At 45.8% G+C, this 22,483-nt stretch overlaps 1 protein-coding gene and 1 non-coding gene across 5 annotated transcripts in view; one reads left to right on the forward strand and one right to left on the reverse strand.

Moving 5' to 3' along the window:
* Positions 1–22,483, forward strand: part of Sardh (Sarcosine dehydrogenase) — a 199,428-nt gene that overhangs the window by 117,071 nt on the left and 59,874 nt on the right. For all 4 annotated transcript variants that reach the window (XM_072285142.1, XM_072285140.1, XM_072285141.1 and 1 more), the window contains 2 exons: positions 4,636–4,729; positions 9,366–9,528. In XM_072285142.1, the coding sequence (XP_072141243.1) occupies positions 4,636–4,729; positions 9,366–9,528 (257 nt within the window). The remainder of the gene's footprint in view (positions 1–4,635; positions 4,730–9,365; positions 9,529–22,483) is intronic.
* Positions 5,774–5,846, reverse strand: TRNAL-CAA (transfer RNA leucine (anticodon CAA)). Its single transcript has one exon. It is a non-coding gene; the product is annotated as a tRNA-Leu (tRNA).

Here is a 22,483-nt window from a genome sequence, read left to right on the forward strand (position 1 = left end):
CGGCATCCGGTGTCGCCCACCAGCTTGATTTCGTTCCAGTTTCCCGTCGCAATCTTAAAACACCACACAATAAGAAAACAACAAAATGCGTCTCGTGCCACACCGATCGTTGAGTCTGTCAAATTTTTTTAGTTACTTCAGATCGTACGTTTTCCCGGTTGGTATGTTTTTCTCGTGGTTTTTTTTCTATAACATATCAACTAGGTTCTACTGTATTCGTGATTTGACGAATAAAATTTGGGCCTCTCGGTTTCCTTTCTGCTTGTTCATTATATATATATATACTGGCCACATAAATATATAACTCAGCTTGTTTGGTGGTAAATAGGTTCATATCTGTGGTGCCTTCCATGTAATACTAATTGCATCATGTTTTGGGACATAAAAGTGCGAGACTCAATCTTACATTGAATTACATGACGACCTGATGTCTGAATGTGTCTTTTTGTCATAATTGTGACACACAATTTTTTAGTCATGAATACGAACTATGAGAGAAGTCTCTCTAGCTTTCATAGCATTGTCTGCTGTGTAAAGATGGAGTATAGGGATTAGGGCCAGTATAATGTAAGGAGTTCTTTCGCACAGTTCTATTTCCTTTCATCGACAATTCATGGCCGGCTGATCCCAGTGATAATGCAGGCTAAGCACCACTCATACCACTGAAGAAGCGCAAAAAATTGAAATAGCATCGTGGCATTCTCCCGGATTATCATACGTTGGACAGGGTGATGGCATGATATGGTTCACTTATGGAAATCTCTTGCCTGCTTTTTATATGGTGTGTGTGTGCATGCACACGTGCACATGCATGCCCATGCACATGGATGCATATATGTATGTTATCCCACGCTAATATGCTGCCCAATCAAGTGCATGTTAGGCCAGATGTAAGTCTCATAATCTTGCAAAACATGATGTAATTATTACATGGAAGGCACCGCAGATCTGGACCTATTTACCGCCAATGTAGTGGAGAAGCATTTTCTTGTGTCCAGTGGCCACAGCACACCGCTTGTGCTCACAACCAAAACATTGGGCGTCGCATACAAGCACCACAAACGATACATGATTTAATGAAGTCCTTAAATCCACTAGTTGTAGCTGTAATATATGAAGTAGTTACTCCGTAGAAAGCATTGCTAGTGAAATAAAATTTCACTGTGAAATGCACAGAGCAAGACATTTATGACCGCCCTTCTTGCTTAGCTTTGGCAGCATTGCCTGCTAGGTATGAAACTGAAAAATTTGGCTTTTCTGTGTAACTTGGTTGTTCAGTGGTTGAGCATGTTGCATATTGAAATGCGAGATTTGGAGGGAAAATAATGTCGCATTATAGTCAGAGCATGCTTCTGAAAATAAAGTGAGATGTTTTCTAAGGCTGGTGGTTTTGGGAAAAGAATTTGACTTTTACTTGTATAGATATGCTAATCAACGTACTATTACAAATACAGTGAAACCTCGTTAAACCATAGTTGGCCAGAGCGAGGAAAAAGTATGTACTAAACGGTAGTACTGCTTAATCGAAATAGTGCGAGATCGTCCACTTACCTCTCAAAAACGGAACTCAAAGAGAGAGCGGTGAGTGGTCAAAAACATGCAGTATTTATTCACTTTGTGTGACAAAGGTCTGTTATTTTCGTTTGATACCATGGCGACCTAGCAGCGAGGACAGCAGACTCAAACTTACTGAAGCTGTGAGCCAGCTTTTCAGTCAGCTCCTCTTCTTGGCAAACACTCGCATGGCAGATTCCTCGTTGGCGTTGCATATTCTCGATGCACGGGCGCGGTAGCGCTGCAGAAGTCGTTGGACGCCTTTTTCATTGCGGGGTGCTGTTCTCGTCACAACGATTTCATTCATGAGGCTGACGTAACATGCAGCTTCTCTGCCACTGTCGGGCCTGAATCGCCTGTGCTGTCGCTTTCCGTGTCCTCATCACTGTCGTTAGGTGACACTTCGGCAACAGAGGCAACAATGGAAAAAAGTCGAACCTCATAGCCAACATCTTTTTGAGGTCGCAGCAGCGTTGCCAAGCAACCTGTTTGCATTCAAAATGCCACACGCCATAGTCAATGGTAGATCCCTGTTGCGTGGCAGCGCCGACTTCTTCATGCCACCTTCGATAGCATGAACAATGTCCAGTTTTCCTTTTAAGCTGAGCACCTGGTGTTTTTTATCCGAGCTTTGGTATCACGCAAGTTCTTGACGCCCAAATGATGTTGATGTGGCTTCATGCGCAAATGCACAGGGCGCCTGGAGGCCATTGTTGCGATCTCTGAGGCTTGTTGTTCCGACGGGCCGCCCGATGGGGATGATGCACCGCCGTGATTGCGCGACGAAAAATGGAAATACTACATGTTGACCGACACGTACGCAAATAAGCTGGTATGGTTTATGTGGATACAAAACGCATTATGTTCAATGGCTGCTGAATCGGGGATTTGACTTTACTACTTTTAAAACGAAACCACTGTTTAAGAGGATACGGTTTAACGATGTTTTACTGTAGAAATGCACCTGCTTGCAGAATATCACTAATGTGAACAACACATGCAATATGTTTTTGTATATGAAGAACACAGCTGTGCACAAGTTTTACAAGGCACCCTGTATAGCTGCTGCATTATATGTTATTTTTGTTTAGTAGCCACTTTATAAATTAATTAAACGATAATAAAGCTCACACATGTTGATGGATAATGTTTCCTGGCTCTTCATAGCATGTTTATTTATTAGGGGCAGGTGAATATTCGAAGCTTCGAAATAGTCCACACAAAATATTTACATTCGTATTAAAAAATTAACTATTCTTTATTTTTGGCTATTGAAACAAGTAAAATACTTTGCAACAACCGAATGTTGAAATCAGGTTACTGTTCTGTCTGCTAAACAATGTATTGCAAATTATCCGAAGTGAAAAAACGGCAAAAGTTTTCGAAGCAATGTAAAAAACAAATGGATAAAGCAAGCTTCGTTTTCAATTCCACGGCTGAAGCCTGAATGATAATCTGTGATTTTTTGCTCGTAAACACCCTTTGGTGTTTTTTACACTTATGCCATGTTGCAGTTTTATCTTACGTGCTACAGTCAGTGATGTTTTCCTTGCAAAAGGCCCTTTTGCACAGAGCTCACAAGTCCTTCAGCAGCTTTTTCTTTCCTTTTCGCCCTACTTCTGACTTTTTTTCAACAACCATTTATTAGCGTCTTCTTTGTAAGTGTTCTGGAAAGTTATACATCAATATTTAATTCTTGCAAAGCTTGTTTGCAACCAAGCTCTAAAGATATTGCGAGGCTATTCGTGCAGTTATTTTATAATAACAATTAGTGTCCTTGTTTTCACAACTGATCCTAATTGTATGTGACAATTAACTGTCTTTCTTTTTCACTGAGTGCAAGTGTTGTACTTAGTTATGTCGTAATAAATGTTCCCACTATAGATACATGTGCCAGCCTTTGACTACTCAATATTCGACACTTACTATTTGTATTTGATATGTATTCGAAAAAGTTGATACTCGTCTACCTCTATTAATTGTCTCTGTATTAATGTAAATAATTTCTTTTTGCAAGCTTGTTTTTTAAGATTTTTTTATTGTGCTGAAATTTCAGAATAATTATCACTAAATGTCATGAAACGGCCATGCAGGTGCACTGCTGATACATTGAGCCCCGTGAATTATTCGTTTGATCCACATTTTTGAAACTGCAGACCCGTTTACAAAAATCACAAAAGTTAAGTCCTCACCAAAATGATGTGGCTGCATTATCTGAAGAGCAAAATGAGAAGGTAAAAGTGGGAGCAAACATTTCGACAAGTGGACTTGTATTTTTCAAGGCGACATACGCTTTCATTGGCACAGTATACATACGTAGGATTCTTCTAAAGGGGAAAGGGGGTAGGGCGGGTGGGCGAGGCAATGACTGAGGGTGTGTTAGCAGCAAGGGCGTAGAATCGAAAGAAAGGTGTGCTATTCAACGTTGGTGAAGGAATGTGAAATAGCGCCATGTATCAGCTGGTTGATGTGTCAATGTAGGTTCCTCTCTTTATGGAAGGGGCCTGGACGACAGGGAGGGAGGGGGGGATTATCTGCATATAGGTCAGTGAACTATTGTCTCTATGGGAGAGAGAGTAAAAAGAAGCGGCAGAAAATGGTGCTCGTGGAAAAAATAATAAAATTGAATAAATATATAAATAAAAGAACAAAAGAAAGGGAGGAAAGAAGAGAAGAAAAATACACTAAGCAACCTAGTGAAAAATAACTAAGTGCTGTTGCCTATAGCTTGAAATTTGCTATAGTGAATAGATTCTAAAGGTCCCTTTGAAACGTTTATTCCTATTGGTTGCAATGCCTTGAACTAATGGATCAGGTATGATTCTCTGTATCTTCTGTCTTGCACAGAACGGAAATTTGACTGTAGGATGTAGAGTTTAAGTTCATCATAGTTGTAACATGGTTGGTTAAAATGCTTGGCAACGGCTTTGGGAAGCTTTTTAGCTGTGTCCGCACAATGTCCGTTTAACCTTATGTTCATTCATTGTCCCATTTCACCGATATATTGTTTCTTACAGAAGGAATTTTACATGCAGTTGATGTGTATGTGCATTTTCTTTTCTTCTTTTGCATGTCTTTCAGCCGTGAAATCTTGCAATCACTCACCGACACAGATCTTTCAAACACTTCTTTTCCCTTCTCCACGAACAAAGTCATCAATTTTGCTGGACACAAGGTAAGAACGTTTGGTCTTGTCACATTGTTTAATTAACAGCTAAATTAGTTGGTTACAGTGGTATTAGAACGTAGATAAACTGCCATCTGTTCCCTTTTTAGCATCCAATTGTTGTATCTTTTTAAGGACACTGAGGCTCATTGCATTGAGGCATTTTGAAAACTCGAAGGAGCCATGACACAAAATTTTTGAGCTTGAATATGGCATTGCATGTTGAACTGTACATGTCCCACAGCAAGTTGACAAAATTTGGGCACATTCGCTGTAGTAGACAACTTGTATTTGAATTTTTTTTTATATTGCAGTTGAGCCATAATACAATCTCTAGCCGTACTGCATTCTAGCAACGCTAGCTTAAATCGCACCTCCCACCAACGGCTCCCTCAGCCTAACGAAAATCTATCTCAGAGGCCATGCCTTTGTGCAGTGCAGGCATCAAAAGTGAATGCAGGAGCTGGAAATATATCCTGGTCGCCATGCATTGCTTCGTTTATGGATGTTTTCCTGGGTGGTCAGCCCAAGATAGTTTCTACAGGTGTTTTCTAGTTTGTGCTTTTGTTGCACGAGTGGAAGAATTGTGACCACAATTCAATGGCGATGCCCTTGCTCTACCACTGGGTCCCACAGCATACGGAGCAAGATGTCTGATGGTGGTTTTGGACTGTTTTGGAGCACATGATAGAGTTGTGGCCCCAGACTTCTTGACTTCACACAATCCATGCCAAAATAGCGGTTGCCACGTCAGGGGGGAGGTGCTTAGAGGCAGCAATTTCAAATTTAAATTTCAAGTTAAAATGTTTGCCGAGAGCCCAGTTTATTGTATGTGTAACTATATTGACCCCTTTTCGTTCAATTAGAATAGTAAACTGAGAATAGTTGAACGACCGTGTCATGGCCCCTTTAAGAAACATGATACCACAGTCCTATCATAAGAAGCCAACAAACACTGACACCAAGGACAACATAGGAGAAATTACTTGTGCTTAATAAATGAAATAAGGAAACGATAAATTAATGAAAATTAAACTGGATGAAAAAACAATTTGCCGCAGGTGGGAACCGAACCCACTACCTTCGCATTTTGCGTGCGATGCTCTACCAATTGAGCTATCGCGGCACCATTTCCCCATCCTCTTTCTTGGGTATTTATGTGTCCTAGTAGAACCCTGGGAGTGTTAGCCAGCGCCACCACTCACAGACTTTGGCGGCGGACGTGGAACATTCTTTTTGCCGCAGGCGTCACGAGAATGTGATCTTTTTGGGTGAAGGCAACTGGTCAGTAAACCCACACATGCTACCTGAAGGCATCAATGTTACCGGAGTTGTTTTTCATCCACTTTAATTTCCATTAATTTATCGTTTCCTTATTTCATTTATTAAGCACAAGTAATTTCCCCTATGTTGTCCTTGGTGTCAGTGTTAGTTGGCTTCTTATGATATGACTAATAAAAATCGTGCCCCTCGGTTAATCCCCTTTCTTCTCGTTTATTACATAATGAGGGTCTCGAATCTGGCAACATTGTTGCCTTCAGGTAGCATGTGTGGGTAGCATGTGTGGGTAGGTTGTGGGTTCGGTTCCCACCTGCGGCAAGTTGTTTTTTCATCCACTTTAATTTCCATTAATTTATCGTTTCTTTATTTCATTTATTCAGCACAAGTAATTTCCCCTATGTTGTCCTTGGTGTCAGTGTTTGTTGCCTTCTTATGTGTTTCCAGGATTTATTTGGGCAATGTATTTTTCGCTTTCCTTTTTCTGCTTTTCGTATGATTTGTTTAATTACTTCACAAGACGACTGCACCCATATGAGAACATACATTTACCATGGTGTTGGAGGCTTTTGTTGATCTTACCTTTACTAGAAAAGTGTGTGTCACCATCCTCTCTTCGAAGTTTCAACGCCAACCTTTCTGAAGCTGTTGTGCCCACCTTCAGCCATGATTTTGATATGTCAGCACGTGCAGCTAATTGCAAAATCATTCGTCACACAGTGCGAAAAATTCATTCTGCGAACAAACTTTTTTTATTGTCTACCCTCATTCACAGCCTAGGCATTTGTATAAACATGTAATTTTTTTAGAAAGTATTTCTTGCTTTGATCACTGAATACTCTATACAATGTTGCATCTTTTTTTATGAAATGTTTGCCACACTTTATCAAGGAGGTTCTTCAAAACGATTGAATATTGAGCTGTTACAGGATGAATGTCCAAATGTCATGTCATCTCTGATCTTTGTCAAAGTGGATTTTTACTAATGAAGTTTTTATAGTTCACTCAGTGCTTCTCAGGCATTACAGAGTGGCTATTGATAGTAGGAAAAAAATTCAACTTCAAAATCAATCAATAAATAACTTTCTGAGCTTCATGCACACATAGCATGCGTACTTTTTGACTCGATAACACCATTTAGTTGTAGTGACCTCTTTCTTCTACAGGCTTTGCTTGTCACCTTCCACTTGTGCCATTAGATCTGAGCACCTCTATGTAAGATCGGATAAGCATGGTCCAGAGCAGAGAAGCTAACAAAATGCAATATACCTACAGTAGACATCCTGATGTGGCCTAAACTACTGGTCATTACAAACAACCCAAATTGTTATTCATTACCCTATGTTGCCAGCTGCAAATCTGATCTTTGGCTGACCTATTTAGGGTTATACAATGTTTACTACTACCCATGCATGAGTATTGTTTACCGTCTCTACCCTGGCAACATAGAAATCCTTAATGTCAGTGTCTCAACCTTGTTTATATAGACTTAAATAGAACTATTCTAAAATGTTATGTTAAAAAGGCATTCAGCCCACTCGCTTCCAATTTGTGCATAAACTTTTATACGAACAGGGAGGCTAGTTTATTTGTTTGATCCCTGAAGTACACAGTAGTGCACAGGACCTAAAATTATGGGACAAGGATACTAATAATCAGTGCTAATTTACATACTACCTAATGGTTTCTGGTGTATGAGAAGTATGAATTTTTTTTTTCACTCGGTAATTTAATGTTCTCACCAAAGGGAATATTTTTGAACTGTTTGTTGTCACCGTAGTTACTTAAGGCTCATATGTTTGAATCAATAAATATATTTTGCTTCAACTCATTTTTGGGATTTGACAAACAAAATTAACTGAAATGTGCACATTTCATAGTAAATCCAGGTGACATTTATGGGGCTATACAGCACTGTACCTAGCATAGGGTCACCCCGTATCTCAAACTTCATTATTAGCCTTGGTAAGTTGGACAGTGCCGTTGAACATATGACGTCAGCTGGGAGGCTCCACTGCTGTGATATGTGTATAATCACTACATGAAGGTTGTTTGAAGTGGGCTACGAGTTTTTGAAACAGCTCGGTAGGTTTGTACTATAGTGCAGGAAATATTATAGCAACCAGCCGCGGTGGCCACGGTGGCATTGGCTATGGTGTTATGCTGTTGAACATGAGGTTGCGGGTCCAATTCCCAGCCACAGTGGCCACATTCTAATGGGGTCAGATTGTAAAAACATTCGTGTACTGTGCATTGGGTGCACATTGAAGAACGTCAGGTGGTCCTAGTTAATACAGAGCCACCTGCTATGACTCTTTCAAAGCCAGTGTGTTACTTTGGGATGTTAAATGCCAATCAATTAATCAATCAATCAATCAGTCAATCAATCAATCAATCAATCAATCAATCAATCAATCAATCAATCAATCAATCAATCAATCAATCAGTATTCTTGTACACTGTAGTTTGTTTGACTGATATGTTGAGCTTGCTGCTGCTGTTGCTGCTGTACATAAGTAACCTGTGATTGCTGTAAAGTTGATTGAAATAAGAAGTCTTTTTAAATGTCTCATTGCTGTGTTCCAACACTCTGCAAGTTTGAAAAAAATATCTTGGAACATTATTCAAGTTCTTATTTTATAACTGCTTCAGATGACTCTACTTATAAGAGCAAGTTTGCTTGGTACACATTTGCTTCTTCTTAAGCTTTCTTAAACCTGGATTTGGCAGCTGTGTTTGACAATGGGGAGACTGAATTACCTTTGTGCATTGCGAAGTAAGGTAGTATCACTATACAGAGGAAATGATGCTCTAGCTATGTGTGGAGTTCCAATGTTCTGTCAATTAATAAAAAATTGTGCCCACTTTTGCATTGCTTTTATGCAGCCCTTGTAATTCAGCTCAGATAAGTAAGCCAGTCCTTGTCTTTCTCATTCAGCCAATGTACATCAAAACTATGGTGTTTAGAGATGAAAGAAAAAGGTATGTATGTGAAAACTCAATTAAATGAAGAAGCTTACATGGTGAAGGCTATTTCAATGGAGATCATATGTTAACCAATAAAAGAAACTATTGTCGCCTATATAAATAGCTTTGTTTCTCTCTCATTTTTAAAAATTTAGAGTTTTGGAAGTTCTCAAAAGAGAGAGAGAAAGAAAAAGGATGTGTTTTTGTTTAATTTGTTGTAGCAGATGTCATATTATTTCAGCAGGTGTGAATATTTATGACAGACTACACTTTTTCATTCATCCTTTCCATTTGTGCTGTGTGTCATGGAGGCTTAATAAGTGTGTCATTTTTGAAGATTGTTTCTGTTTTAAATAAAATATACCATAAATTTACATCGAGCTCACTTTGTATATTTCAGGTCCGAGCCATACGTTTGACATTTGTGGGTGAAATGGGTTGGGAGCTGCATATTCCATCAGCATCATGTGTTCCTGTTTATACAGCCATTGTCCAAGCAGGCAAGGCTTTTGGTCTTGTGAATGCTGGGTACCGAGCCATCGACTCATTAAGCATGGAGAAAGGTAAGAGCTGTAACTTTGCCTCTCGTGGTTTCTGTTTAACTGTTATGCGCAACTGTTAACTGATAGCGGCACTTGTAGTTATTGTAGCAGAAATCACTTGCTATACTCGCGGACAACTTTGTGTGGCTATGAAGGGAAAGCTACGGGCACAAGGCTGCTGCACGTGTTACCGCGCCAAGTACTCTGGCAGCGTTTGACAGTGCCTTTGGTTGCTCGGAACAGACACTGAATCAATGCAGCTTCCATGTGCAATGGTTTCGCGTTTCCTCAGATGCGGAAGGGAAAAGCCGCAAAATAAGGAAACCTTTACACTCAATGGTGTGTTCTGTCTTATTTAGCTGTTGCTAGTAAGGTGGTTATGTTTTCTCATCCTCAGCCTAAACTAACGTGCATTAAAACGTGGGACTCTTTTCAGATGCACTCTCACTTGTGCGCGCTTTGGCTCCGTAGCTTTCCCTTCATAGCAAGATTAAGGATTAAGGTTAAAAAGATTAAGAGGGAAAATTTACAGTTTGAAACTCTTACGTGTTGTGTTGAGAGCTTGATATGCTTTGAGAGCTTGATACGCTGTCAAAAGCTTATCAAGCTCACACCATCGTCTGCATCTTCATGCTGAGGTGAAAGCTGAAGTCGGGAGTAGAGGCCCGATGGGAAATGAAAAGCAGCATTTTTGTTTTACATATCTTCAAATGTTGACGAGCACTCTGAAGATTGTCGATACTATTCCTTATGTTAAGGCATTGGCCTTCCCTAGGTTTCTAGACCAGGGAACCTTGTAACATGATGTAAAGCCAATCAGAGGGATCTTGTAGCTGTCATAAAACACTGCCTACTATTGCACACCCTCGCTGACTCAGCATTTGAGCTGGGAGAGGCTGTATAGCGCCACATGCTATATCTGCATGCGAGATGGTGAGGGACATTGGGGAAGCTAGGCTCGCTGACCCAGTGTGTAAGGGGCGCTATGCAGTGCAGCAAGTTCACCGAAACGGGCAGACACTTTTACAATCACTCTTATCACTCCTGAGTGACCTGGTGAAAAGCTACTGCAGACAGCAGGTTGCTCTTCCTGCAACAATCAGAATAGCTGACTCTTCCCTTCCGTGTGCGTATAAAATGAATGGACTTTTCAAGGCTCATTTTTTCTAGTGAAGCTCCCAGAAAGCTATCATGGAGGCTTTGAGAATCACCTCGACACCGCAGTCTTAGTGCCGGGCTTTGCAGACTAATCTGCCCTTGTGGAATGCAGCCTATTTGTAGCAGTTCCCTGAAAAGGGTCATATAGCAATGATGCTGGCACAGGTCCTGAAGTGGAACACCATTCTTGATAGTTTCTTGTTCATCAAAGAGGTGAAAAAACAAGGGTTGTGTCTCAAATACAAAAATAAAGGCGGCGCAGCAATCTTGGGTACAATTCAATCCACATGTAATGATGGGCATTGTGTACTTCCATTGTATGGTGAAAGTGTGTATTATTAGTTCAGATAAAACAGTATGGGTTGCAGCAATCATATTTAATTCTGACTACATCGTCTTTGTGAATAAACTTATATCTCTGACAGATACCTACATGTAAGCACTTACTACACTGCAAGTAATTTAGCTCATGAATCAAGACTTCCATCTGTTAAGCAGAAATATTACTGCCTATTGGAATCTGAGGAATGTTGAAAAATATTTTTGTTGAGGCTGAAGAAACACATCATGGACTCATTTTATGTGAAGTCATTGTTAGTGTTTCCATCATTGCCTGTAGATGTTACCACGCACGGCTACAAAGAACTGTCAGCAAGGTTCCCTCTTGGTTCTTAAAACAACATTTCCACTAGATGGCCTCAGCCACCATCCAAGTTTGTTTCAGCAATACATATGTCATCTTCAATCGAGATGCATGCGATAGTTTGGCACCACCACACATGCCTCAATCTTGATAATGTGTTTGACCCTGTGTTAGAAGCTCTTGACTACATGACTTTGGATATCTTTGAGTGACCACAATGGCTCTTGCTACAGAACTTAAACAACCATTTATGTGGGAATCATTGGGGTCATTTTTCAAACGCCTTAACTCTATCCAGCCAAGTGCTAAATTTATGGTTGAAGAAGGAACCATTAGGCATTTTATTCCTGCTTTCTTCTTTTCTTTTTTATGTGTGTGTGTGTGTGTGTGCGTGTGCGCGCGTGTATGTGTGTGTGTGTGTGTATATATATCTGTGCTTCCGAAGGGGGCCAGGGTGGTGTGAGGTGGGGAAGGCTATGCTCGTCAGTGGCATCAGCTGCTGAGGTCACTCTGCGGTACCAGCGTGTGGAGCAGGGATCACTGCTCCTGCAACGGGCGATGGCAAAGGCTCGATGCGACGCTCCCTTGGGTGGTGTCACTGCTGACACTGGCGGTGCAATTTCTCTGCGACAAAGGGCCGCTCTCATCATTTGTGGAACGAAAGCGCAAGAAGAAAAGCGTAGTGCCACACAAGACGGGCTGTGCGGCGACGATGGCTACGATAGCACGCGTCGTCTGTAGTATTTGGATCTTGCTATTGAGTGCAGGAGTTGGTCGACGTTGAGGTGGACTTTGAGAATAGAAGGTTTATTTCCATTATATGCAGGACTGGAAACAGGTAAAATAACAGTAAGGAGTCATCGATGGCTGGCAGTAAATCGTACGCCGCGGCCTGCGGCAAGAAGAATGTCTCTCTCTTTCCGATGGTTCTCTGGCTTATAACTCCTTCAGTCTGTCTGGGTCAAGTCATTTTCATCCAGTCGTCAAGCCCGTGCAGGTGTCATGTTCATCCAGTCGTAGCGCCCGTGCAAGTGGAGTCATGTTCGGCGAATGGGGACACTCTATGGGCTGTATTCTTCGATGGCTGCCTCCGTTCGGCATTGCCTCCTCGCTAGAAGGCGCTCAGCTGGAGGAGACGGGTTGTCCTTGAACAACCTTCCAGTGCTGTGGGAATCAACTACCTTGAACCGTGCTGGCTTCCAGTTGCTATTTCAGGAAACGTCACTCGGGGGCGGTACACGAGAGCGGGATAGCCAACCTGTCTGGCGGGTCCGGTAGCATGGTCGACACGCACCTGCGCACCATAACTGGAATGCGACGGTGAGCGGTTCGATTCGGAGAACTTGATGCTAATTAATGGTCCATATCTAACATTGTGGAAACGAAGCACTACATGAGCAGATGTCTGTCTGCAGCGGCTGCTGTGAATCGTGCCCACACGTCACCCACGCACTGCCTCTCACGATCTCCTGATTGGCAAGGCAGTCGCGTCACATTTCGCTCCATTTGCAATATGCCACATGAGACAGATTGTCTGCGCCAGCTACGCAACTCTCAGCATTCTCTTCCCGATATAAACCATGTGCTTATATAATCATATTAGGAAATATTGACATGCGAAATGAAAACACATATGGAGCTGCGGTTAAATTTCGCATTAGGGAGTATCGTAATTGTCAGTGAATTTTATACATCTCCATAATCATCTCTTTCTTCCTCAAGATTGCTCTATCTACCTTGTACCGCTACCTATACAACTGCTGCATGGTGTGCCACCTGGTGTAATAATGTACAACTGCAATGCAAAGGGTGCACGTATAGACGCCACGCGGCACACATGTGACATCACGTTTCTTCTCGCACGCTAGGATGCACCTATAGGGCATATTTCTGCTGCAAGCTGACTTCCGCGCAGTGGGCCCACGTTTGATCCCGGTGGGAACTGGGCATGTTTTTTTTCCTCATTCCTGCCGATAGCTGTGACAGACACAAGCGGCGGTGGTGGACAACATCGCCAACCGAAACAGCTATTGAAATGAGCCCATAACAGCTTATGCTGTAAAAACTTTAGTCAATGATGTCTCTGGCACAAGTTGTCTCGCCACCACATATTCGCGAAATTGCAGATGCATTGCACTGGCTTCTGTACGCTACCGCTCATTTTCTTTCTGAAGCGCTAACGTCGCAATATAGCTGCCAAGGGCCCGAAAAAATGTATTAGTCGATAAAATTTGTAGCCCCATGTCACGTTTCATCATCTTGATGAAAATGCAAAATTGCATTTTGCAACACTTCCGTTTCCCAGCACAAATTTCAAGGCACGTGAGCCCTCTATAGCCAATGGCCAATCAGAGAGTCAACATGGCGGATAATGGTGGCCGTGCAGCCATGCGTGTCGAGAATAGAGCTTCAGGTTACACAAGCTTTGCTGACAACATAACCATCAATAACATTCGAGAAACTTCCGATACATGCCGCGCTGAGTGATAACATTTGTTAGACGGTGAAAAGCGTTCAACCGAAAAAGATAAGTCCACATGTCAATGCCCCCTCTCAAAAAGCAGATGCTACAAACATAACAAGAGAGCGAAATGCAAAAGGACACTTATTAAACAAAAGTAACAAAACAACAAAGAAACAAAGTCTAAAGTAACACAGTCCAAAAAAAAAAGTTGGAAGTTCAGCTATGCAAAGTCCCAAAGTTCGTTAGCGCAGACAGGACGGCTTAAGTCGCATAACATGGACTATTTCAGGTCGGGAGCGGCGTCGCTGTGATAGCGAAATGCCGTCTGGCACGACCTCATAGTCGAGTGCGCCAATGCGTCGGATGATCTTGTAGGGTCCGAAATAGTGGCGTAAAAGCTTCTCGCTGAGTCCTCGTCGGCGTATTGGGGTCCAAAACCAAACACAGTCGCCGGGCTGGTACTCGACGTAGCGTCGTCGGAAGTTGTAGTGCTGGCTGTCGGTCCTTTGCTCATTTTTGATGCGCAGGCGGGCGAGCTGTCGGGCTTCTTCGGCGTGCTGGAAATAGCTGGCGACGTGAAGATTTTCTTCATCGGTGACGTGCGGCAGCATGACATCGAGAGTCGTTGTCGGGTTCCTGCCGTAAACCAGCTTGAATGGCTTGATATGTGTTGTTTCTTGCACCGCCGTGCTGTAAGCGAAGGTTACGTATGGCAGGACGGCATCCCAGATCTTGTGTTCGACGTCAACGTACTGCATTGCTAGCACATCGGCGAGGGTCTTGTTCAGGCGCTCCGCAAGACCATTCGTCGGCGAGTGGTAGGCAGTTGTCCTCCTGTGGCTTGTCTGGCTGTATTGCAGAATGGCTTGGGTGAGTTCCGCTGTAAAGGCCGTTCCTCTTTCGGTGATGAGGACTTCTGGGGCGCCATGTCACAGCAGGATATTCTCGACGAAGAATTTTGCCACTTCGGCTGCGCTACCTTTTGGTAGAGCTTTTGTTTCAGCGAAGCGGGTGAGGTAGTCCGTCGCCACGAGGAGCCACTTTCAGGATGTTGACGTTGTTGGATCTGGAAGACAATCCCACTGCTGTCCCCCAGTTATTGGATCTTGCCGTTGAGTGCGGGAGTTGGCCGACATTGAGAAGGATTTTGAGGTGAAAACTGGAGGTTTATTAACAGTAAAAAGATGAAGTCATTAATAGTCATAAAGTCATTGATGGCCGGCAGTAAATCGGACGCTGCGCCGGTGGCAAGAAGCCCGAAAGAGATGAATGAAGGAAGCTTCTCTCGGCTCCCTGTCTCTCGCTTTTAACCCCTTCGGTGTCTCGGGGTCACGTCAGTTTTGGCCAATCGTCAAGCCCGCTCAGGTGTCGTCATTTTCCTCCAATTGTAGGCGCCCCTGCGAGTGCAGTCACATTTGGCGGATGGGGGGTTGCTCCAAGGGCACCACCGTAGGCAGGGTGACTTGCCACCGGCGTTGCCTCGAGGCTTGCAAGCGCCGTCACAATAGGCGGATGGGAGTTTCCGAGGGCTTCACGGTGACTTACAGCCGGCGTTCCCTCTGGGTTTGCAAGCGCTCAGCTGGGGGGGGGGGGGGAAGGAAACGGGCCGTTCTCGAGCGACCTTTCAGAGCTGCAAAACAACTTCACTCGGGACACAGGTTACCTGGAATCGTGTCAGGCTCCCGCTGCACTTTCGGGAAGAGTCAAGGAGTGGGACAATAGCTCCACGTGCGGCGCACGAGGTGGGGGACGCCAACTTGTCTGGACGTGCTGCGCCTCGGGAACGTGGTAGATGAGCTTCTGCGCACCTTAATTAGGCGCGACGGCGATTCGATGTGGTCTGGTGAACTTGAAGGATGCCAGGAAAAGGGCCCGTATCTAACAACGTCGGAAAGGGTCCCAACAAATCCCTGCCGATCTACTAAAATGGTCGGCAAGGAGGCTCGATCGGCTGTAGTAATCCCGCTGGCCTTGTCGGTGGAGTCATGCGTCGCTGACAGTCTCGGCATGTCTTGACGTAACGGGTGATGTCGGCGGTCAGGCGCGGCCAGTAATACCTTTCCTGTATCCTCGATAGGGTCCGGGAGAATCTGAGGTGCCCAGCAGTCGGATCGTCATGTAGGGCGTTCAGTACTTCTGGACATAGCGCTGAGGGAACAAGGAGGTAGCTGGCGCGGACTGGTGAGAAGTTCTTTATGAGTAGGTTGTTTTGAAGCGAGAACGAAGACAATCCTCGCCTAAATGCCCTAGGGACAACGTCGGTGTTCCATTCCAAATAGTCGACGAGGCTTTACAGCTCCGGGTCTGCTCGTTGCTGTTCAGCGAAGTCGTCCGCGCTTATTGTTCCAAGGAAGGCGCCGTCATCCTCGTCATCTTGCGGCGGCGGGTCAATGGGGGCGCGCGATAGGCAATCGGCATCAGAGTGTTTTCGTCCGGACTTGTAGATTACATTGATGTCATATTCTTGCAGTTTGAGGCTCCACTGCGCCAGGCGTCCTGAAGGGACCTTTAAATTTGCTAGCCATGGCAACACAGCGCGTGATGGTCGCTGATGACTTTGAACGGCCTGTCATATAGGTAACGGCGGAATTTCTCTGTAGCTAGCCCAATGATGGCGAAGCATTCCTTTTTGGTTGTAGAATAATTGCCTTCTGCTTTTGACAGCTATCACCCGTTGAAGTCCGTCTTTCCTCTGGACTAGGACGGCACCGAGGCCTAGACTACTGTCGTCAGTGTGGATTTCTGTATCGGCGTCCTCGTCGGAAGTGCGCAAGTACTCTAAAATAAGCTTGCACCCTTTGGGGTGCATCTCTGCCACACAACAATAATCGTCATCTGCGCCTTGCTTGCGTTTCCTTTCTTGAAAACGCCGCGCCCGCTACTTTCCTGTCGGGAATGCTATGTCATGCTGATAACGCGCATGACGTTCGTTACTGGAAAGTGCCGGGCTCGCAGCTTAAAGAAAGGAAATGCGGACAACACAGATGACGATTATCGTTGTGTGGCAAGATACGACTCAAAGGGTGTAAACATTTCTTAGAGTGTACCGGTGGCGACTGCATGCGTCGTTTGAGTCTTGAAATGCGTCGGCCTGTGACGTTTCTTACTTGAACCAGGGGGGTGAATCTCCGCATGGCTGCCATTGGCTGTTTTCGAGCAGACGCTCTTTCGACGCTAGCGCCAAGGTCCCCTTCAGTTACGGCCCTAACAAATGGGCGACGCAGAAGCAAAATGGCGGCGCACACGATTGTTTACGTTGTCATGGCAACAGGAATAGCAGCCGCGCGGCGCCTCCTCTCTCAAACGTTTTTCTTTTCTTTTTGTTTTTATTATGCCGACCCGCTCCGCTCACTTTCACCCTTTTCCCCAAGCCGCGCGCACCGCTTACTTTTTTTGTTTTGACCTGTACGTGGCGCGTTTTTTTTTATCGCGCGCATGCTACGGCGCACCACGCGCCAGCTCGCAAGCAATGCGCGCGCTACGCAGCGCATTGGCATTGCTTGCGAGCTGGCGCGTGGTGCGCCGTGGGCAATGCGTTGGCACGCACGCAGTCTTGCCCATACTTATACCAGCGTGTGTCGGGAGATAAAAAAAAATTCCACTTCCAACATAACAGTTGCTTAGTCTCGCTTTATTGACTTCGTTTCCGAAAACACATTTTTCTTATAACGTGATGTGATACACGCTCAAAAAATGAGCAATAGTGAAAGGTGCATGACATATACAAGAGTACTAAACACAAAAGTTCGCAGACGGTGAAATAACAAAAGAAAGCGCTAGAAAACGCGAAGGCCGTTTCATGTACACACACATAAAGAAACAAGATTTTTATATAACGCCCTCAAGACTGAAATGTAGACGAGCTTCTGATATATGCACTGAGATATTGCACAAAATTGGACGACATGTATGACATAGTCATGACAACTATAAAAAGGGAAAACTCACTGGTAATGGCAAAACAATGACACGCAAAATACCTAAAAAATAGAATAAAATGCTAACATTGTTTGATTGAGAGCCATACCAAAAAAAAGAGCTTACTTATAAATCTGCACGAAAGTATATGAAATGCATGACATGTTCATTACTGCTGAACAAACTGAGAAAGACATGGCAGAACAAAAGTAACACTGTACTAAAAACTGAAATACACATTATCACATTATTTTGCACTTGGCGACAACTTGAGTAACGGTGGCAAGGGGAACAGAAGGTAATCGGCTTTTGTAGCAGCACATAGAAAACATTCGCAGAAAGGCTTATTCCTGAATCAAAGACCAGGTAAAATAAGCCAACAACACGACTTTTCTTTCGACCCGAATGCAATGCTTAGCAAATAACATTACGTCACTTAAGGCACTAAGTCGTACCTACTGGGCACTCCTTTGTATAATAAACACGAACTGCAAAAATCTGCATGTAGGACACTTGCAATGCTCATGTTTTCCAGAAAAAAAAAAAGCGTATCATGCCTACACATGAAGGTTGTTCGCGCGGTTTTCCCATCGGCGGTTACTGAGATAGTACACAAACACGAACAGTAATTCTTCAGCTGTTAGTACGTTTGTAGAACGTGACACACAGAAAAAGCACTGGGGGTGCTATGGAAAGCGGGGCAAGTTACTGAAGTTCCAGAATTAGACTTGGCACAGAAAAACACAAGTCATAGACCAGGTGACAATGAGGAGGAACATCTATTTGTCAGCTTTCTCTACCGGGAAGAGGCAAGTGTAGCACAATCAAGGAGCAACGACGTCCGGAGCCTCATGAAGCACACACATGGACAGGGCTGTGTTCGTGTACATGTGCCTTCTGATGTCTTTGGGTCTGAGCGCTCACCTGTTGTCTTTAGGCACCCGGAGCAACCTTGTTTTTGAGGTATTTGTGTACCACTGCACGATGGACGAGTGGTACGAGTCGTGAAACGGTGAAACATCGCGGAGCACAAGCACAGCTACGGATGACCACGAAACTGACGAGACTACCCATGCCGGTCAACGCACAGCAGCGCACGCTTCGCGATAAGAACAGATAACGAAACATGAAACGTCATGCAGCGGGCTGAGCTGGCGCCGGGCCGGCGGGGCCGCACGGCGTGCGCGCGGAGACAGTCGAAGGTGAGGGAGTTGCGAGGGTGTAATGAGGGAGGGCGATTGGAGAGGAGTTGGAGGGAAGGGCTCGGCCACCTGGATCGGCGCGCGTGCGCGCGACGATCTACGAGGCCATGCAAAGGAAACGGATTTTCGGGTTCGCCCAATACAGAGATGGCGCCAATTACCTCTGCCACCGAAACAGGGGAGTTTCCCCCCACTGCTTGAACTCGGCATCACATTTAGTTACATGTGTCAGCAGCTCAGCGATGCGTGAAAAGTCCTTGACAAAGCGCCTGTACTAGGCACACATGCCAAGGAATCTACGCACTGCCTTGTCGATGGGCTGCTGGAACGTGGCGGTGGCAGCTGTCTTCTGCGGGTCGAGCCGGACTCCAGATTGGCTGATGACGTGGCCCAAGAACAGAAGCTTGTCGTAAGCGAAGCGACACTTTTCAGCTTCACAGAGTGAGCCCTGATGACTTGATGGCCTCTAGTACTGTCCCAAGCTTCCTAAGGTGATCGTCGAAATTTCCGGCGACGACGACGACGTCATTCAAGTAAACGAGACAGGTCTGCCACTTCAATCCTGCTAACACCGCGGCCATGACCCGCTGGAACGTTGCAGGCACTGAACACAGTCCGAATGACATGACCTTGAACTTATAGAGAACCTCTGGCGTGATGAAGGCGGTCTTTTCGCGATCCCTCTCGTTGACTTCTATTTGCCAGTAGCCAGTTTTGCGATCCATCGACGAGAAGTATTTAGCGTTGCAGAGCCGATCCACTGAATCGTTTATCCGTGGGAGGGGGTATACGTCCTCCTTCGTGATCTTGTTCAGTCGACGATAATCGACGCAGAAACGCAGGGTTCCGTCCCTTTACCAAGACTACAGGAAATGCCTACGGGTTTTTCGACGGCTGGATGATGTCGCGCAGCATTCCGTCGACGTGTTGCCTTGTAGCTTCACGTTCTCGCGTCGAAACTCGGTAAGGGCTCAGGGGGAGTGGTCGAGCGTACTCTTCGGTTATTATGCGATGCTTTGCAACTGGTGTTCTTCGAATCCTCGATGACGTCGAAAAGCAGTCTGTATCGTTGGAGGAGATTTCCGAGCTGTTGCTGCTTACTCACAGGGAGACTTGGATTTATGTCGAAGTCTGGTTCGGGAACTGTGGTCGTCGGGGTAGATGCGGCAGAATCCAAGAGGACAAACGCATTGCTGGTTTCATCAATTTCCTCGGTGTATGCGATCGTCGTGCCCTTGTTGACGTGCTTGAACTCCTGGCTGAAGTTGGTCAGCGTCACTTTCGCTTTTCCTCCGTGCTGTCGAGCGATTCCTCGTGCGACGCAAATTTCACGATCGAGCAGTAGACGTTCATCACCCTCGATGACGCCTTCTACGTCTGTGGGTATTTCCGTGCCGACGGAAATAACAGTGCTGGAGCGAGGCGGGATGCTCACTTGATCTTCTAGCACACTCAAGGCGTGGTGACTACGAGAGCTCTCCGGTGGTATCGCGTGATCTTCTGACACCGTTATCGACTTCGACTTCAGGTCGATGATTGCGCCGTGTTGGTTCAGAAAGTCCATGCCGAGAATGACGTCTCGTGAACACTGCTGGAGGATAATGAAGGTGGCAGGTAGGTCCGGTTATGAACCGTATATAATTCTTGCCCTGCAGATTCAGTCGGCGTTGTCAGGTGTGCTCCAGCTACCCGGATTTGAGGGCCTTTCCATGCAGTCTTAACTTTCTTCAACTGGGCGACAAGGGCTCCACTAATCACGGTGTAGTCGGCTCCTATGTCCACTAAGGCGGTGACTGCGTAGCCGTGGAGAAGCCCGTCGACGTCGGCGGTTCTTTGTCTTGCGTGTCAATTAAGTCTTGGCGTATGGATCACAGCTGCGTCGTGTTGACGTGTGGCTGGGATGTCGTGTCGTCAGCTCTTCTTTTGTCGGCGTATTCTTTAATTGCTTCTTGGCTTCGTCGGGATGGCGGCGTCTCGTTGATATATCATCGAGATAGTCTTTTCGGTATATTCGGCGGCGGCGGAGGATCTTCGTCAGTTCGACGAACAGCAACCGCACCTTCATCGGTTGCTGCTTTTAGTTTTCCGGATATGGGCTCGCAGACCGGTCCCGGGCTTGGCCAGTGTATGGTCGGCGTTGCGGCGACAGCAACGGGACGACCATCCCGTTCGCCTGGTGACGGCGCACGGGACTGTCGTCGAGAACTCCACTGAGTGGCGGCGAGGTAGTCAGCGATATCGCGAGGGCGTTCACCAAGCTGTGGACGCTGCGCGATGACGGCGAGCCCTCGCAGTGCCAAGTCGCGGTATGGGCATCGGCGCTAGACATGGCTGGCTTCCCCGCAGTGATAGCAGAGCGGACGGTAGTCGGGGGTGCGCCAAATGTCCGTCTTCCTCGGGTAGCTGCGCTGGGCGGCGGCGGTTGACTACGCACTTGTGGCGTTAAGGGGCTCTGGCACGGCTGCTGAAGGGGAACTTGACGATGGACGACGGCGGCGTACGTCATCGCTTCCGGCTGGGGCTGCGGTGATTGTGGTTGCACCTCAGGAACTGCAAGTGATCGCTGAACATCTTCTTTAACGATGTCGGCGATTGAGGCCACTTGAGGCTGCGACCTTGGAAAGAGCTTGCGCAGTTCTTCACGAACGACAGCTCTGATGGTCTCTCGCATGTCGTCGCTGCCGAGTACTTGAACATCGGTGTAGTTTCGGCGGTTATATTGTATTGTCGGCATATTGAGCGTATTCTAAATGGTTGTGGCTTCGGAGACAAATTTAGCAACAGTCTTGGGCGGGTTGGATATCAATCCGGCAAAGAGCTCTTGCTTGACACCCCTCATCAACTTCTGATATTTCTGGGTCGGCTTGCCGGAAGAAACCGGCCATCTCCTCCATGAAGATCGCGATGGTCTCACTTGGCAGCTGCACTCGGGTTTCTAGTAGAGCTTGGGCTCGCTCTTTGCGTACGACGCTTGTGAATGTCTGCAGGAAAAGAGCTCAGGAACATGTCCCATGTAGTTAAGGTGGCTTCTAGATTCTCGAACCACATCCTGGCGGCGTCTTCCAATGCGAAAAGACATGTCGCAGCTTGTCGTCGCTGTTCCAGCTGTTAAATGTAGCGGCCCTCTCGTACTTCTCCAGCCAGCTTTCCGGGTTCTCGAATGTTGAACCGCAGAATGTTTGTGGCTCCCTGGGCTGCTGCAGCACGATCGGTGTTGGCGACACTGAGGCTGTCATTGTAGCTGCTGCCGTGGCCGTGCCCTTCCTGGTCTTCTCAGGCAAAAGTCCGTGCTCCGGGGCCAGTCATTGCAGCCTGCGGCCAGCTCACTCGTCCTTCGCGACGTTGGTGTTCTTTTCGTGACTAGGGCTTGGCTCACGGCTTTGCGGGGGCGTTCGGTACGTGACCGCATTTGCACCTCCACCAGTCAGGTAGTAGTGATGGTGAAGAAAACAGCAAAACTGGGAATGGTGAAACTAACATTTTATTGAGCGAACCTGGGCCCTCAAAAACAGGCTACTCTCAAAGAACGGCGATAGCGGCGAACACAGTCGGAGATCGTCGAAAATCTGATCTGCCGGCTGTTAGGATCGG

Source organism: Dermacentor andersoni, chromosome 1 (assembly GCF_023375885.2).
Source record: "Dermacentor andersoni chromosome 1, qqDerAnde1_hic_scaffold, whole genome shotgun sequence".
In the NCBI taxonomy this organism is placed as follows: Eukaryota; Metazoa; Arthropoda; class Arachnida; order Ixodida; family Ixodidae; genus Dermacentor; species Dermacentor andersoni.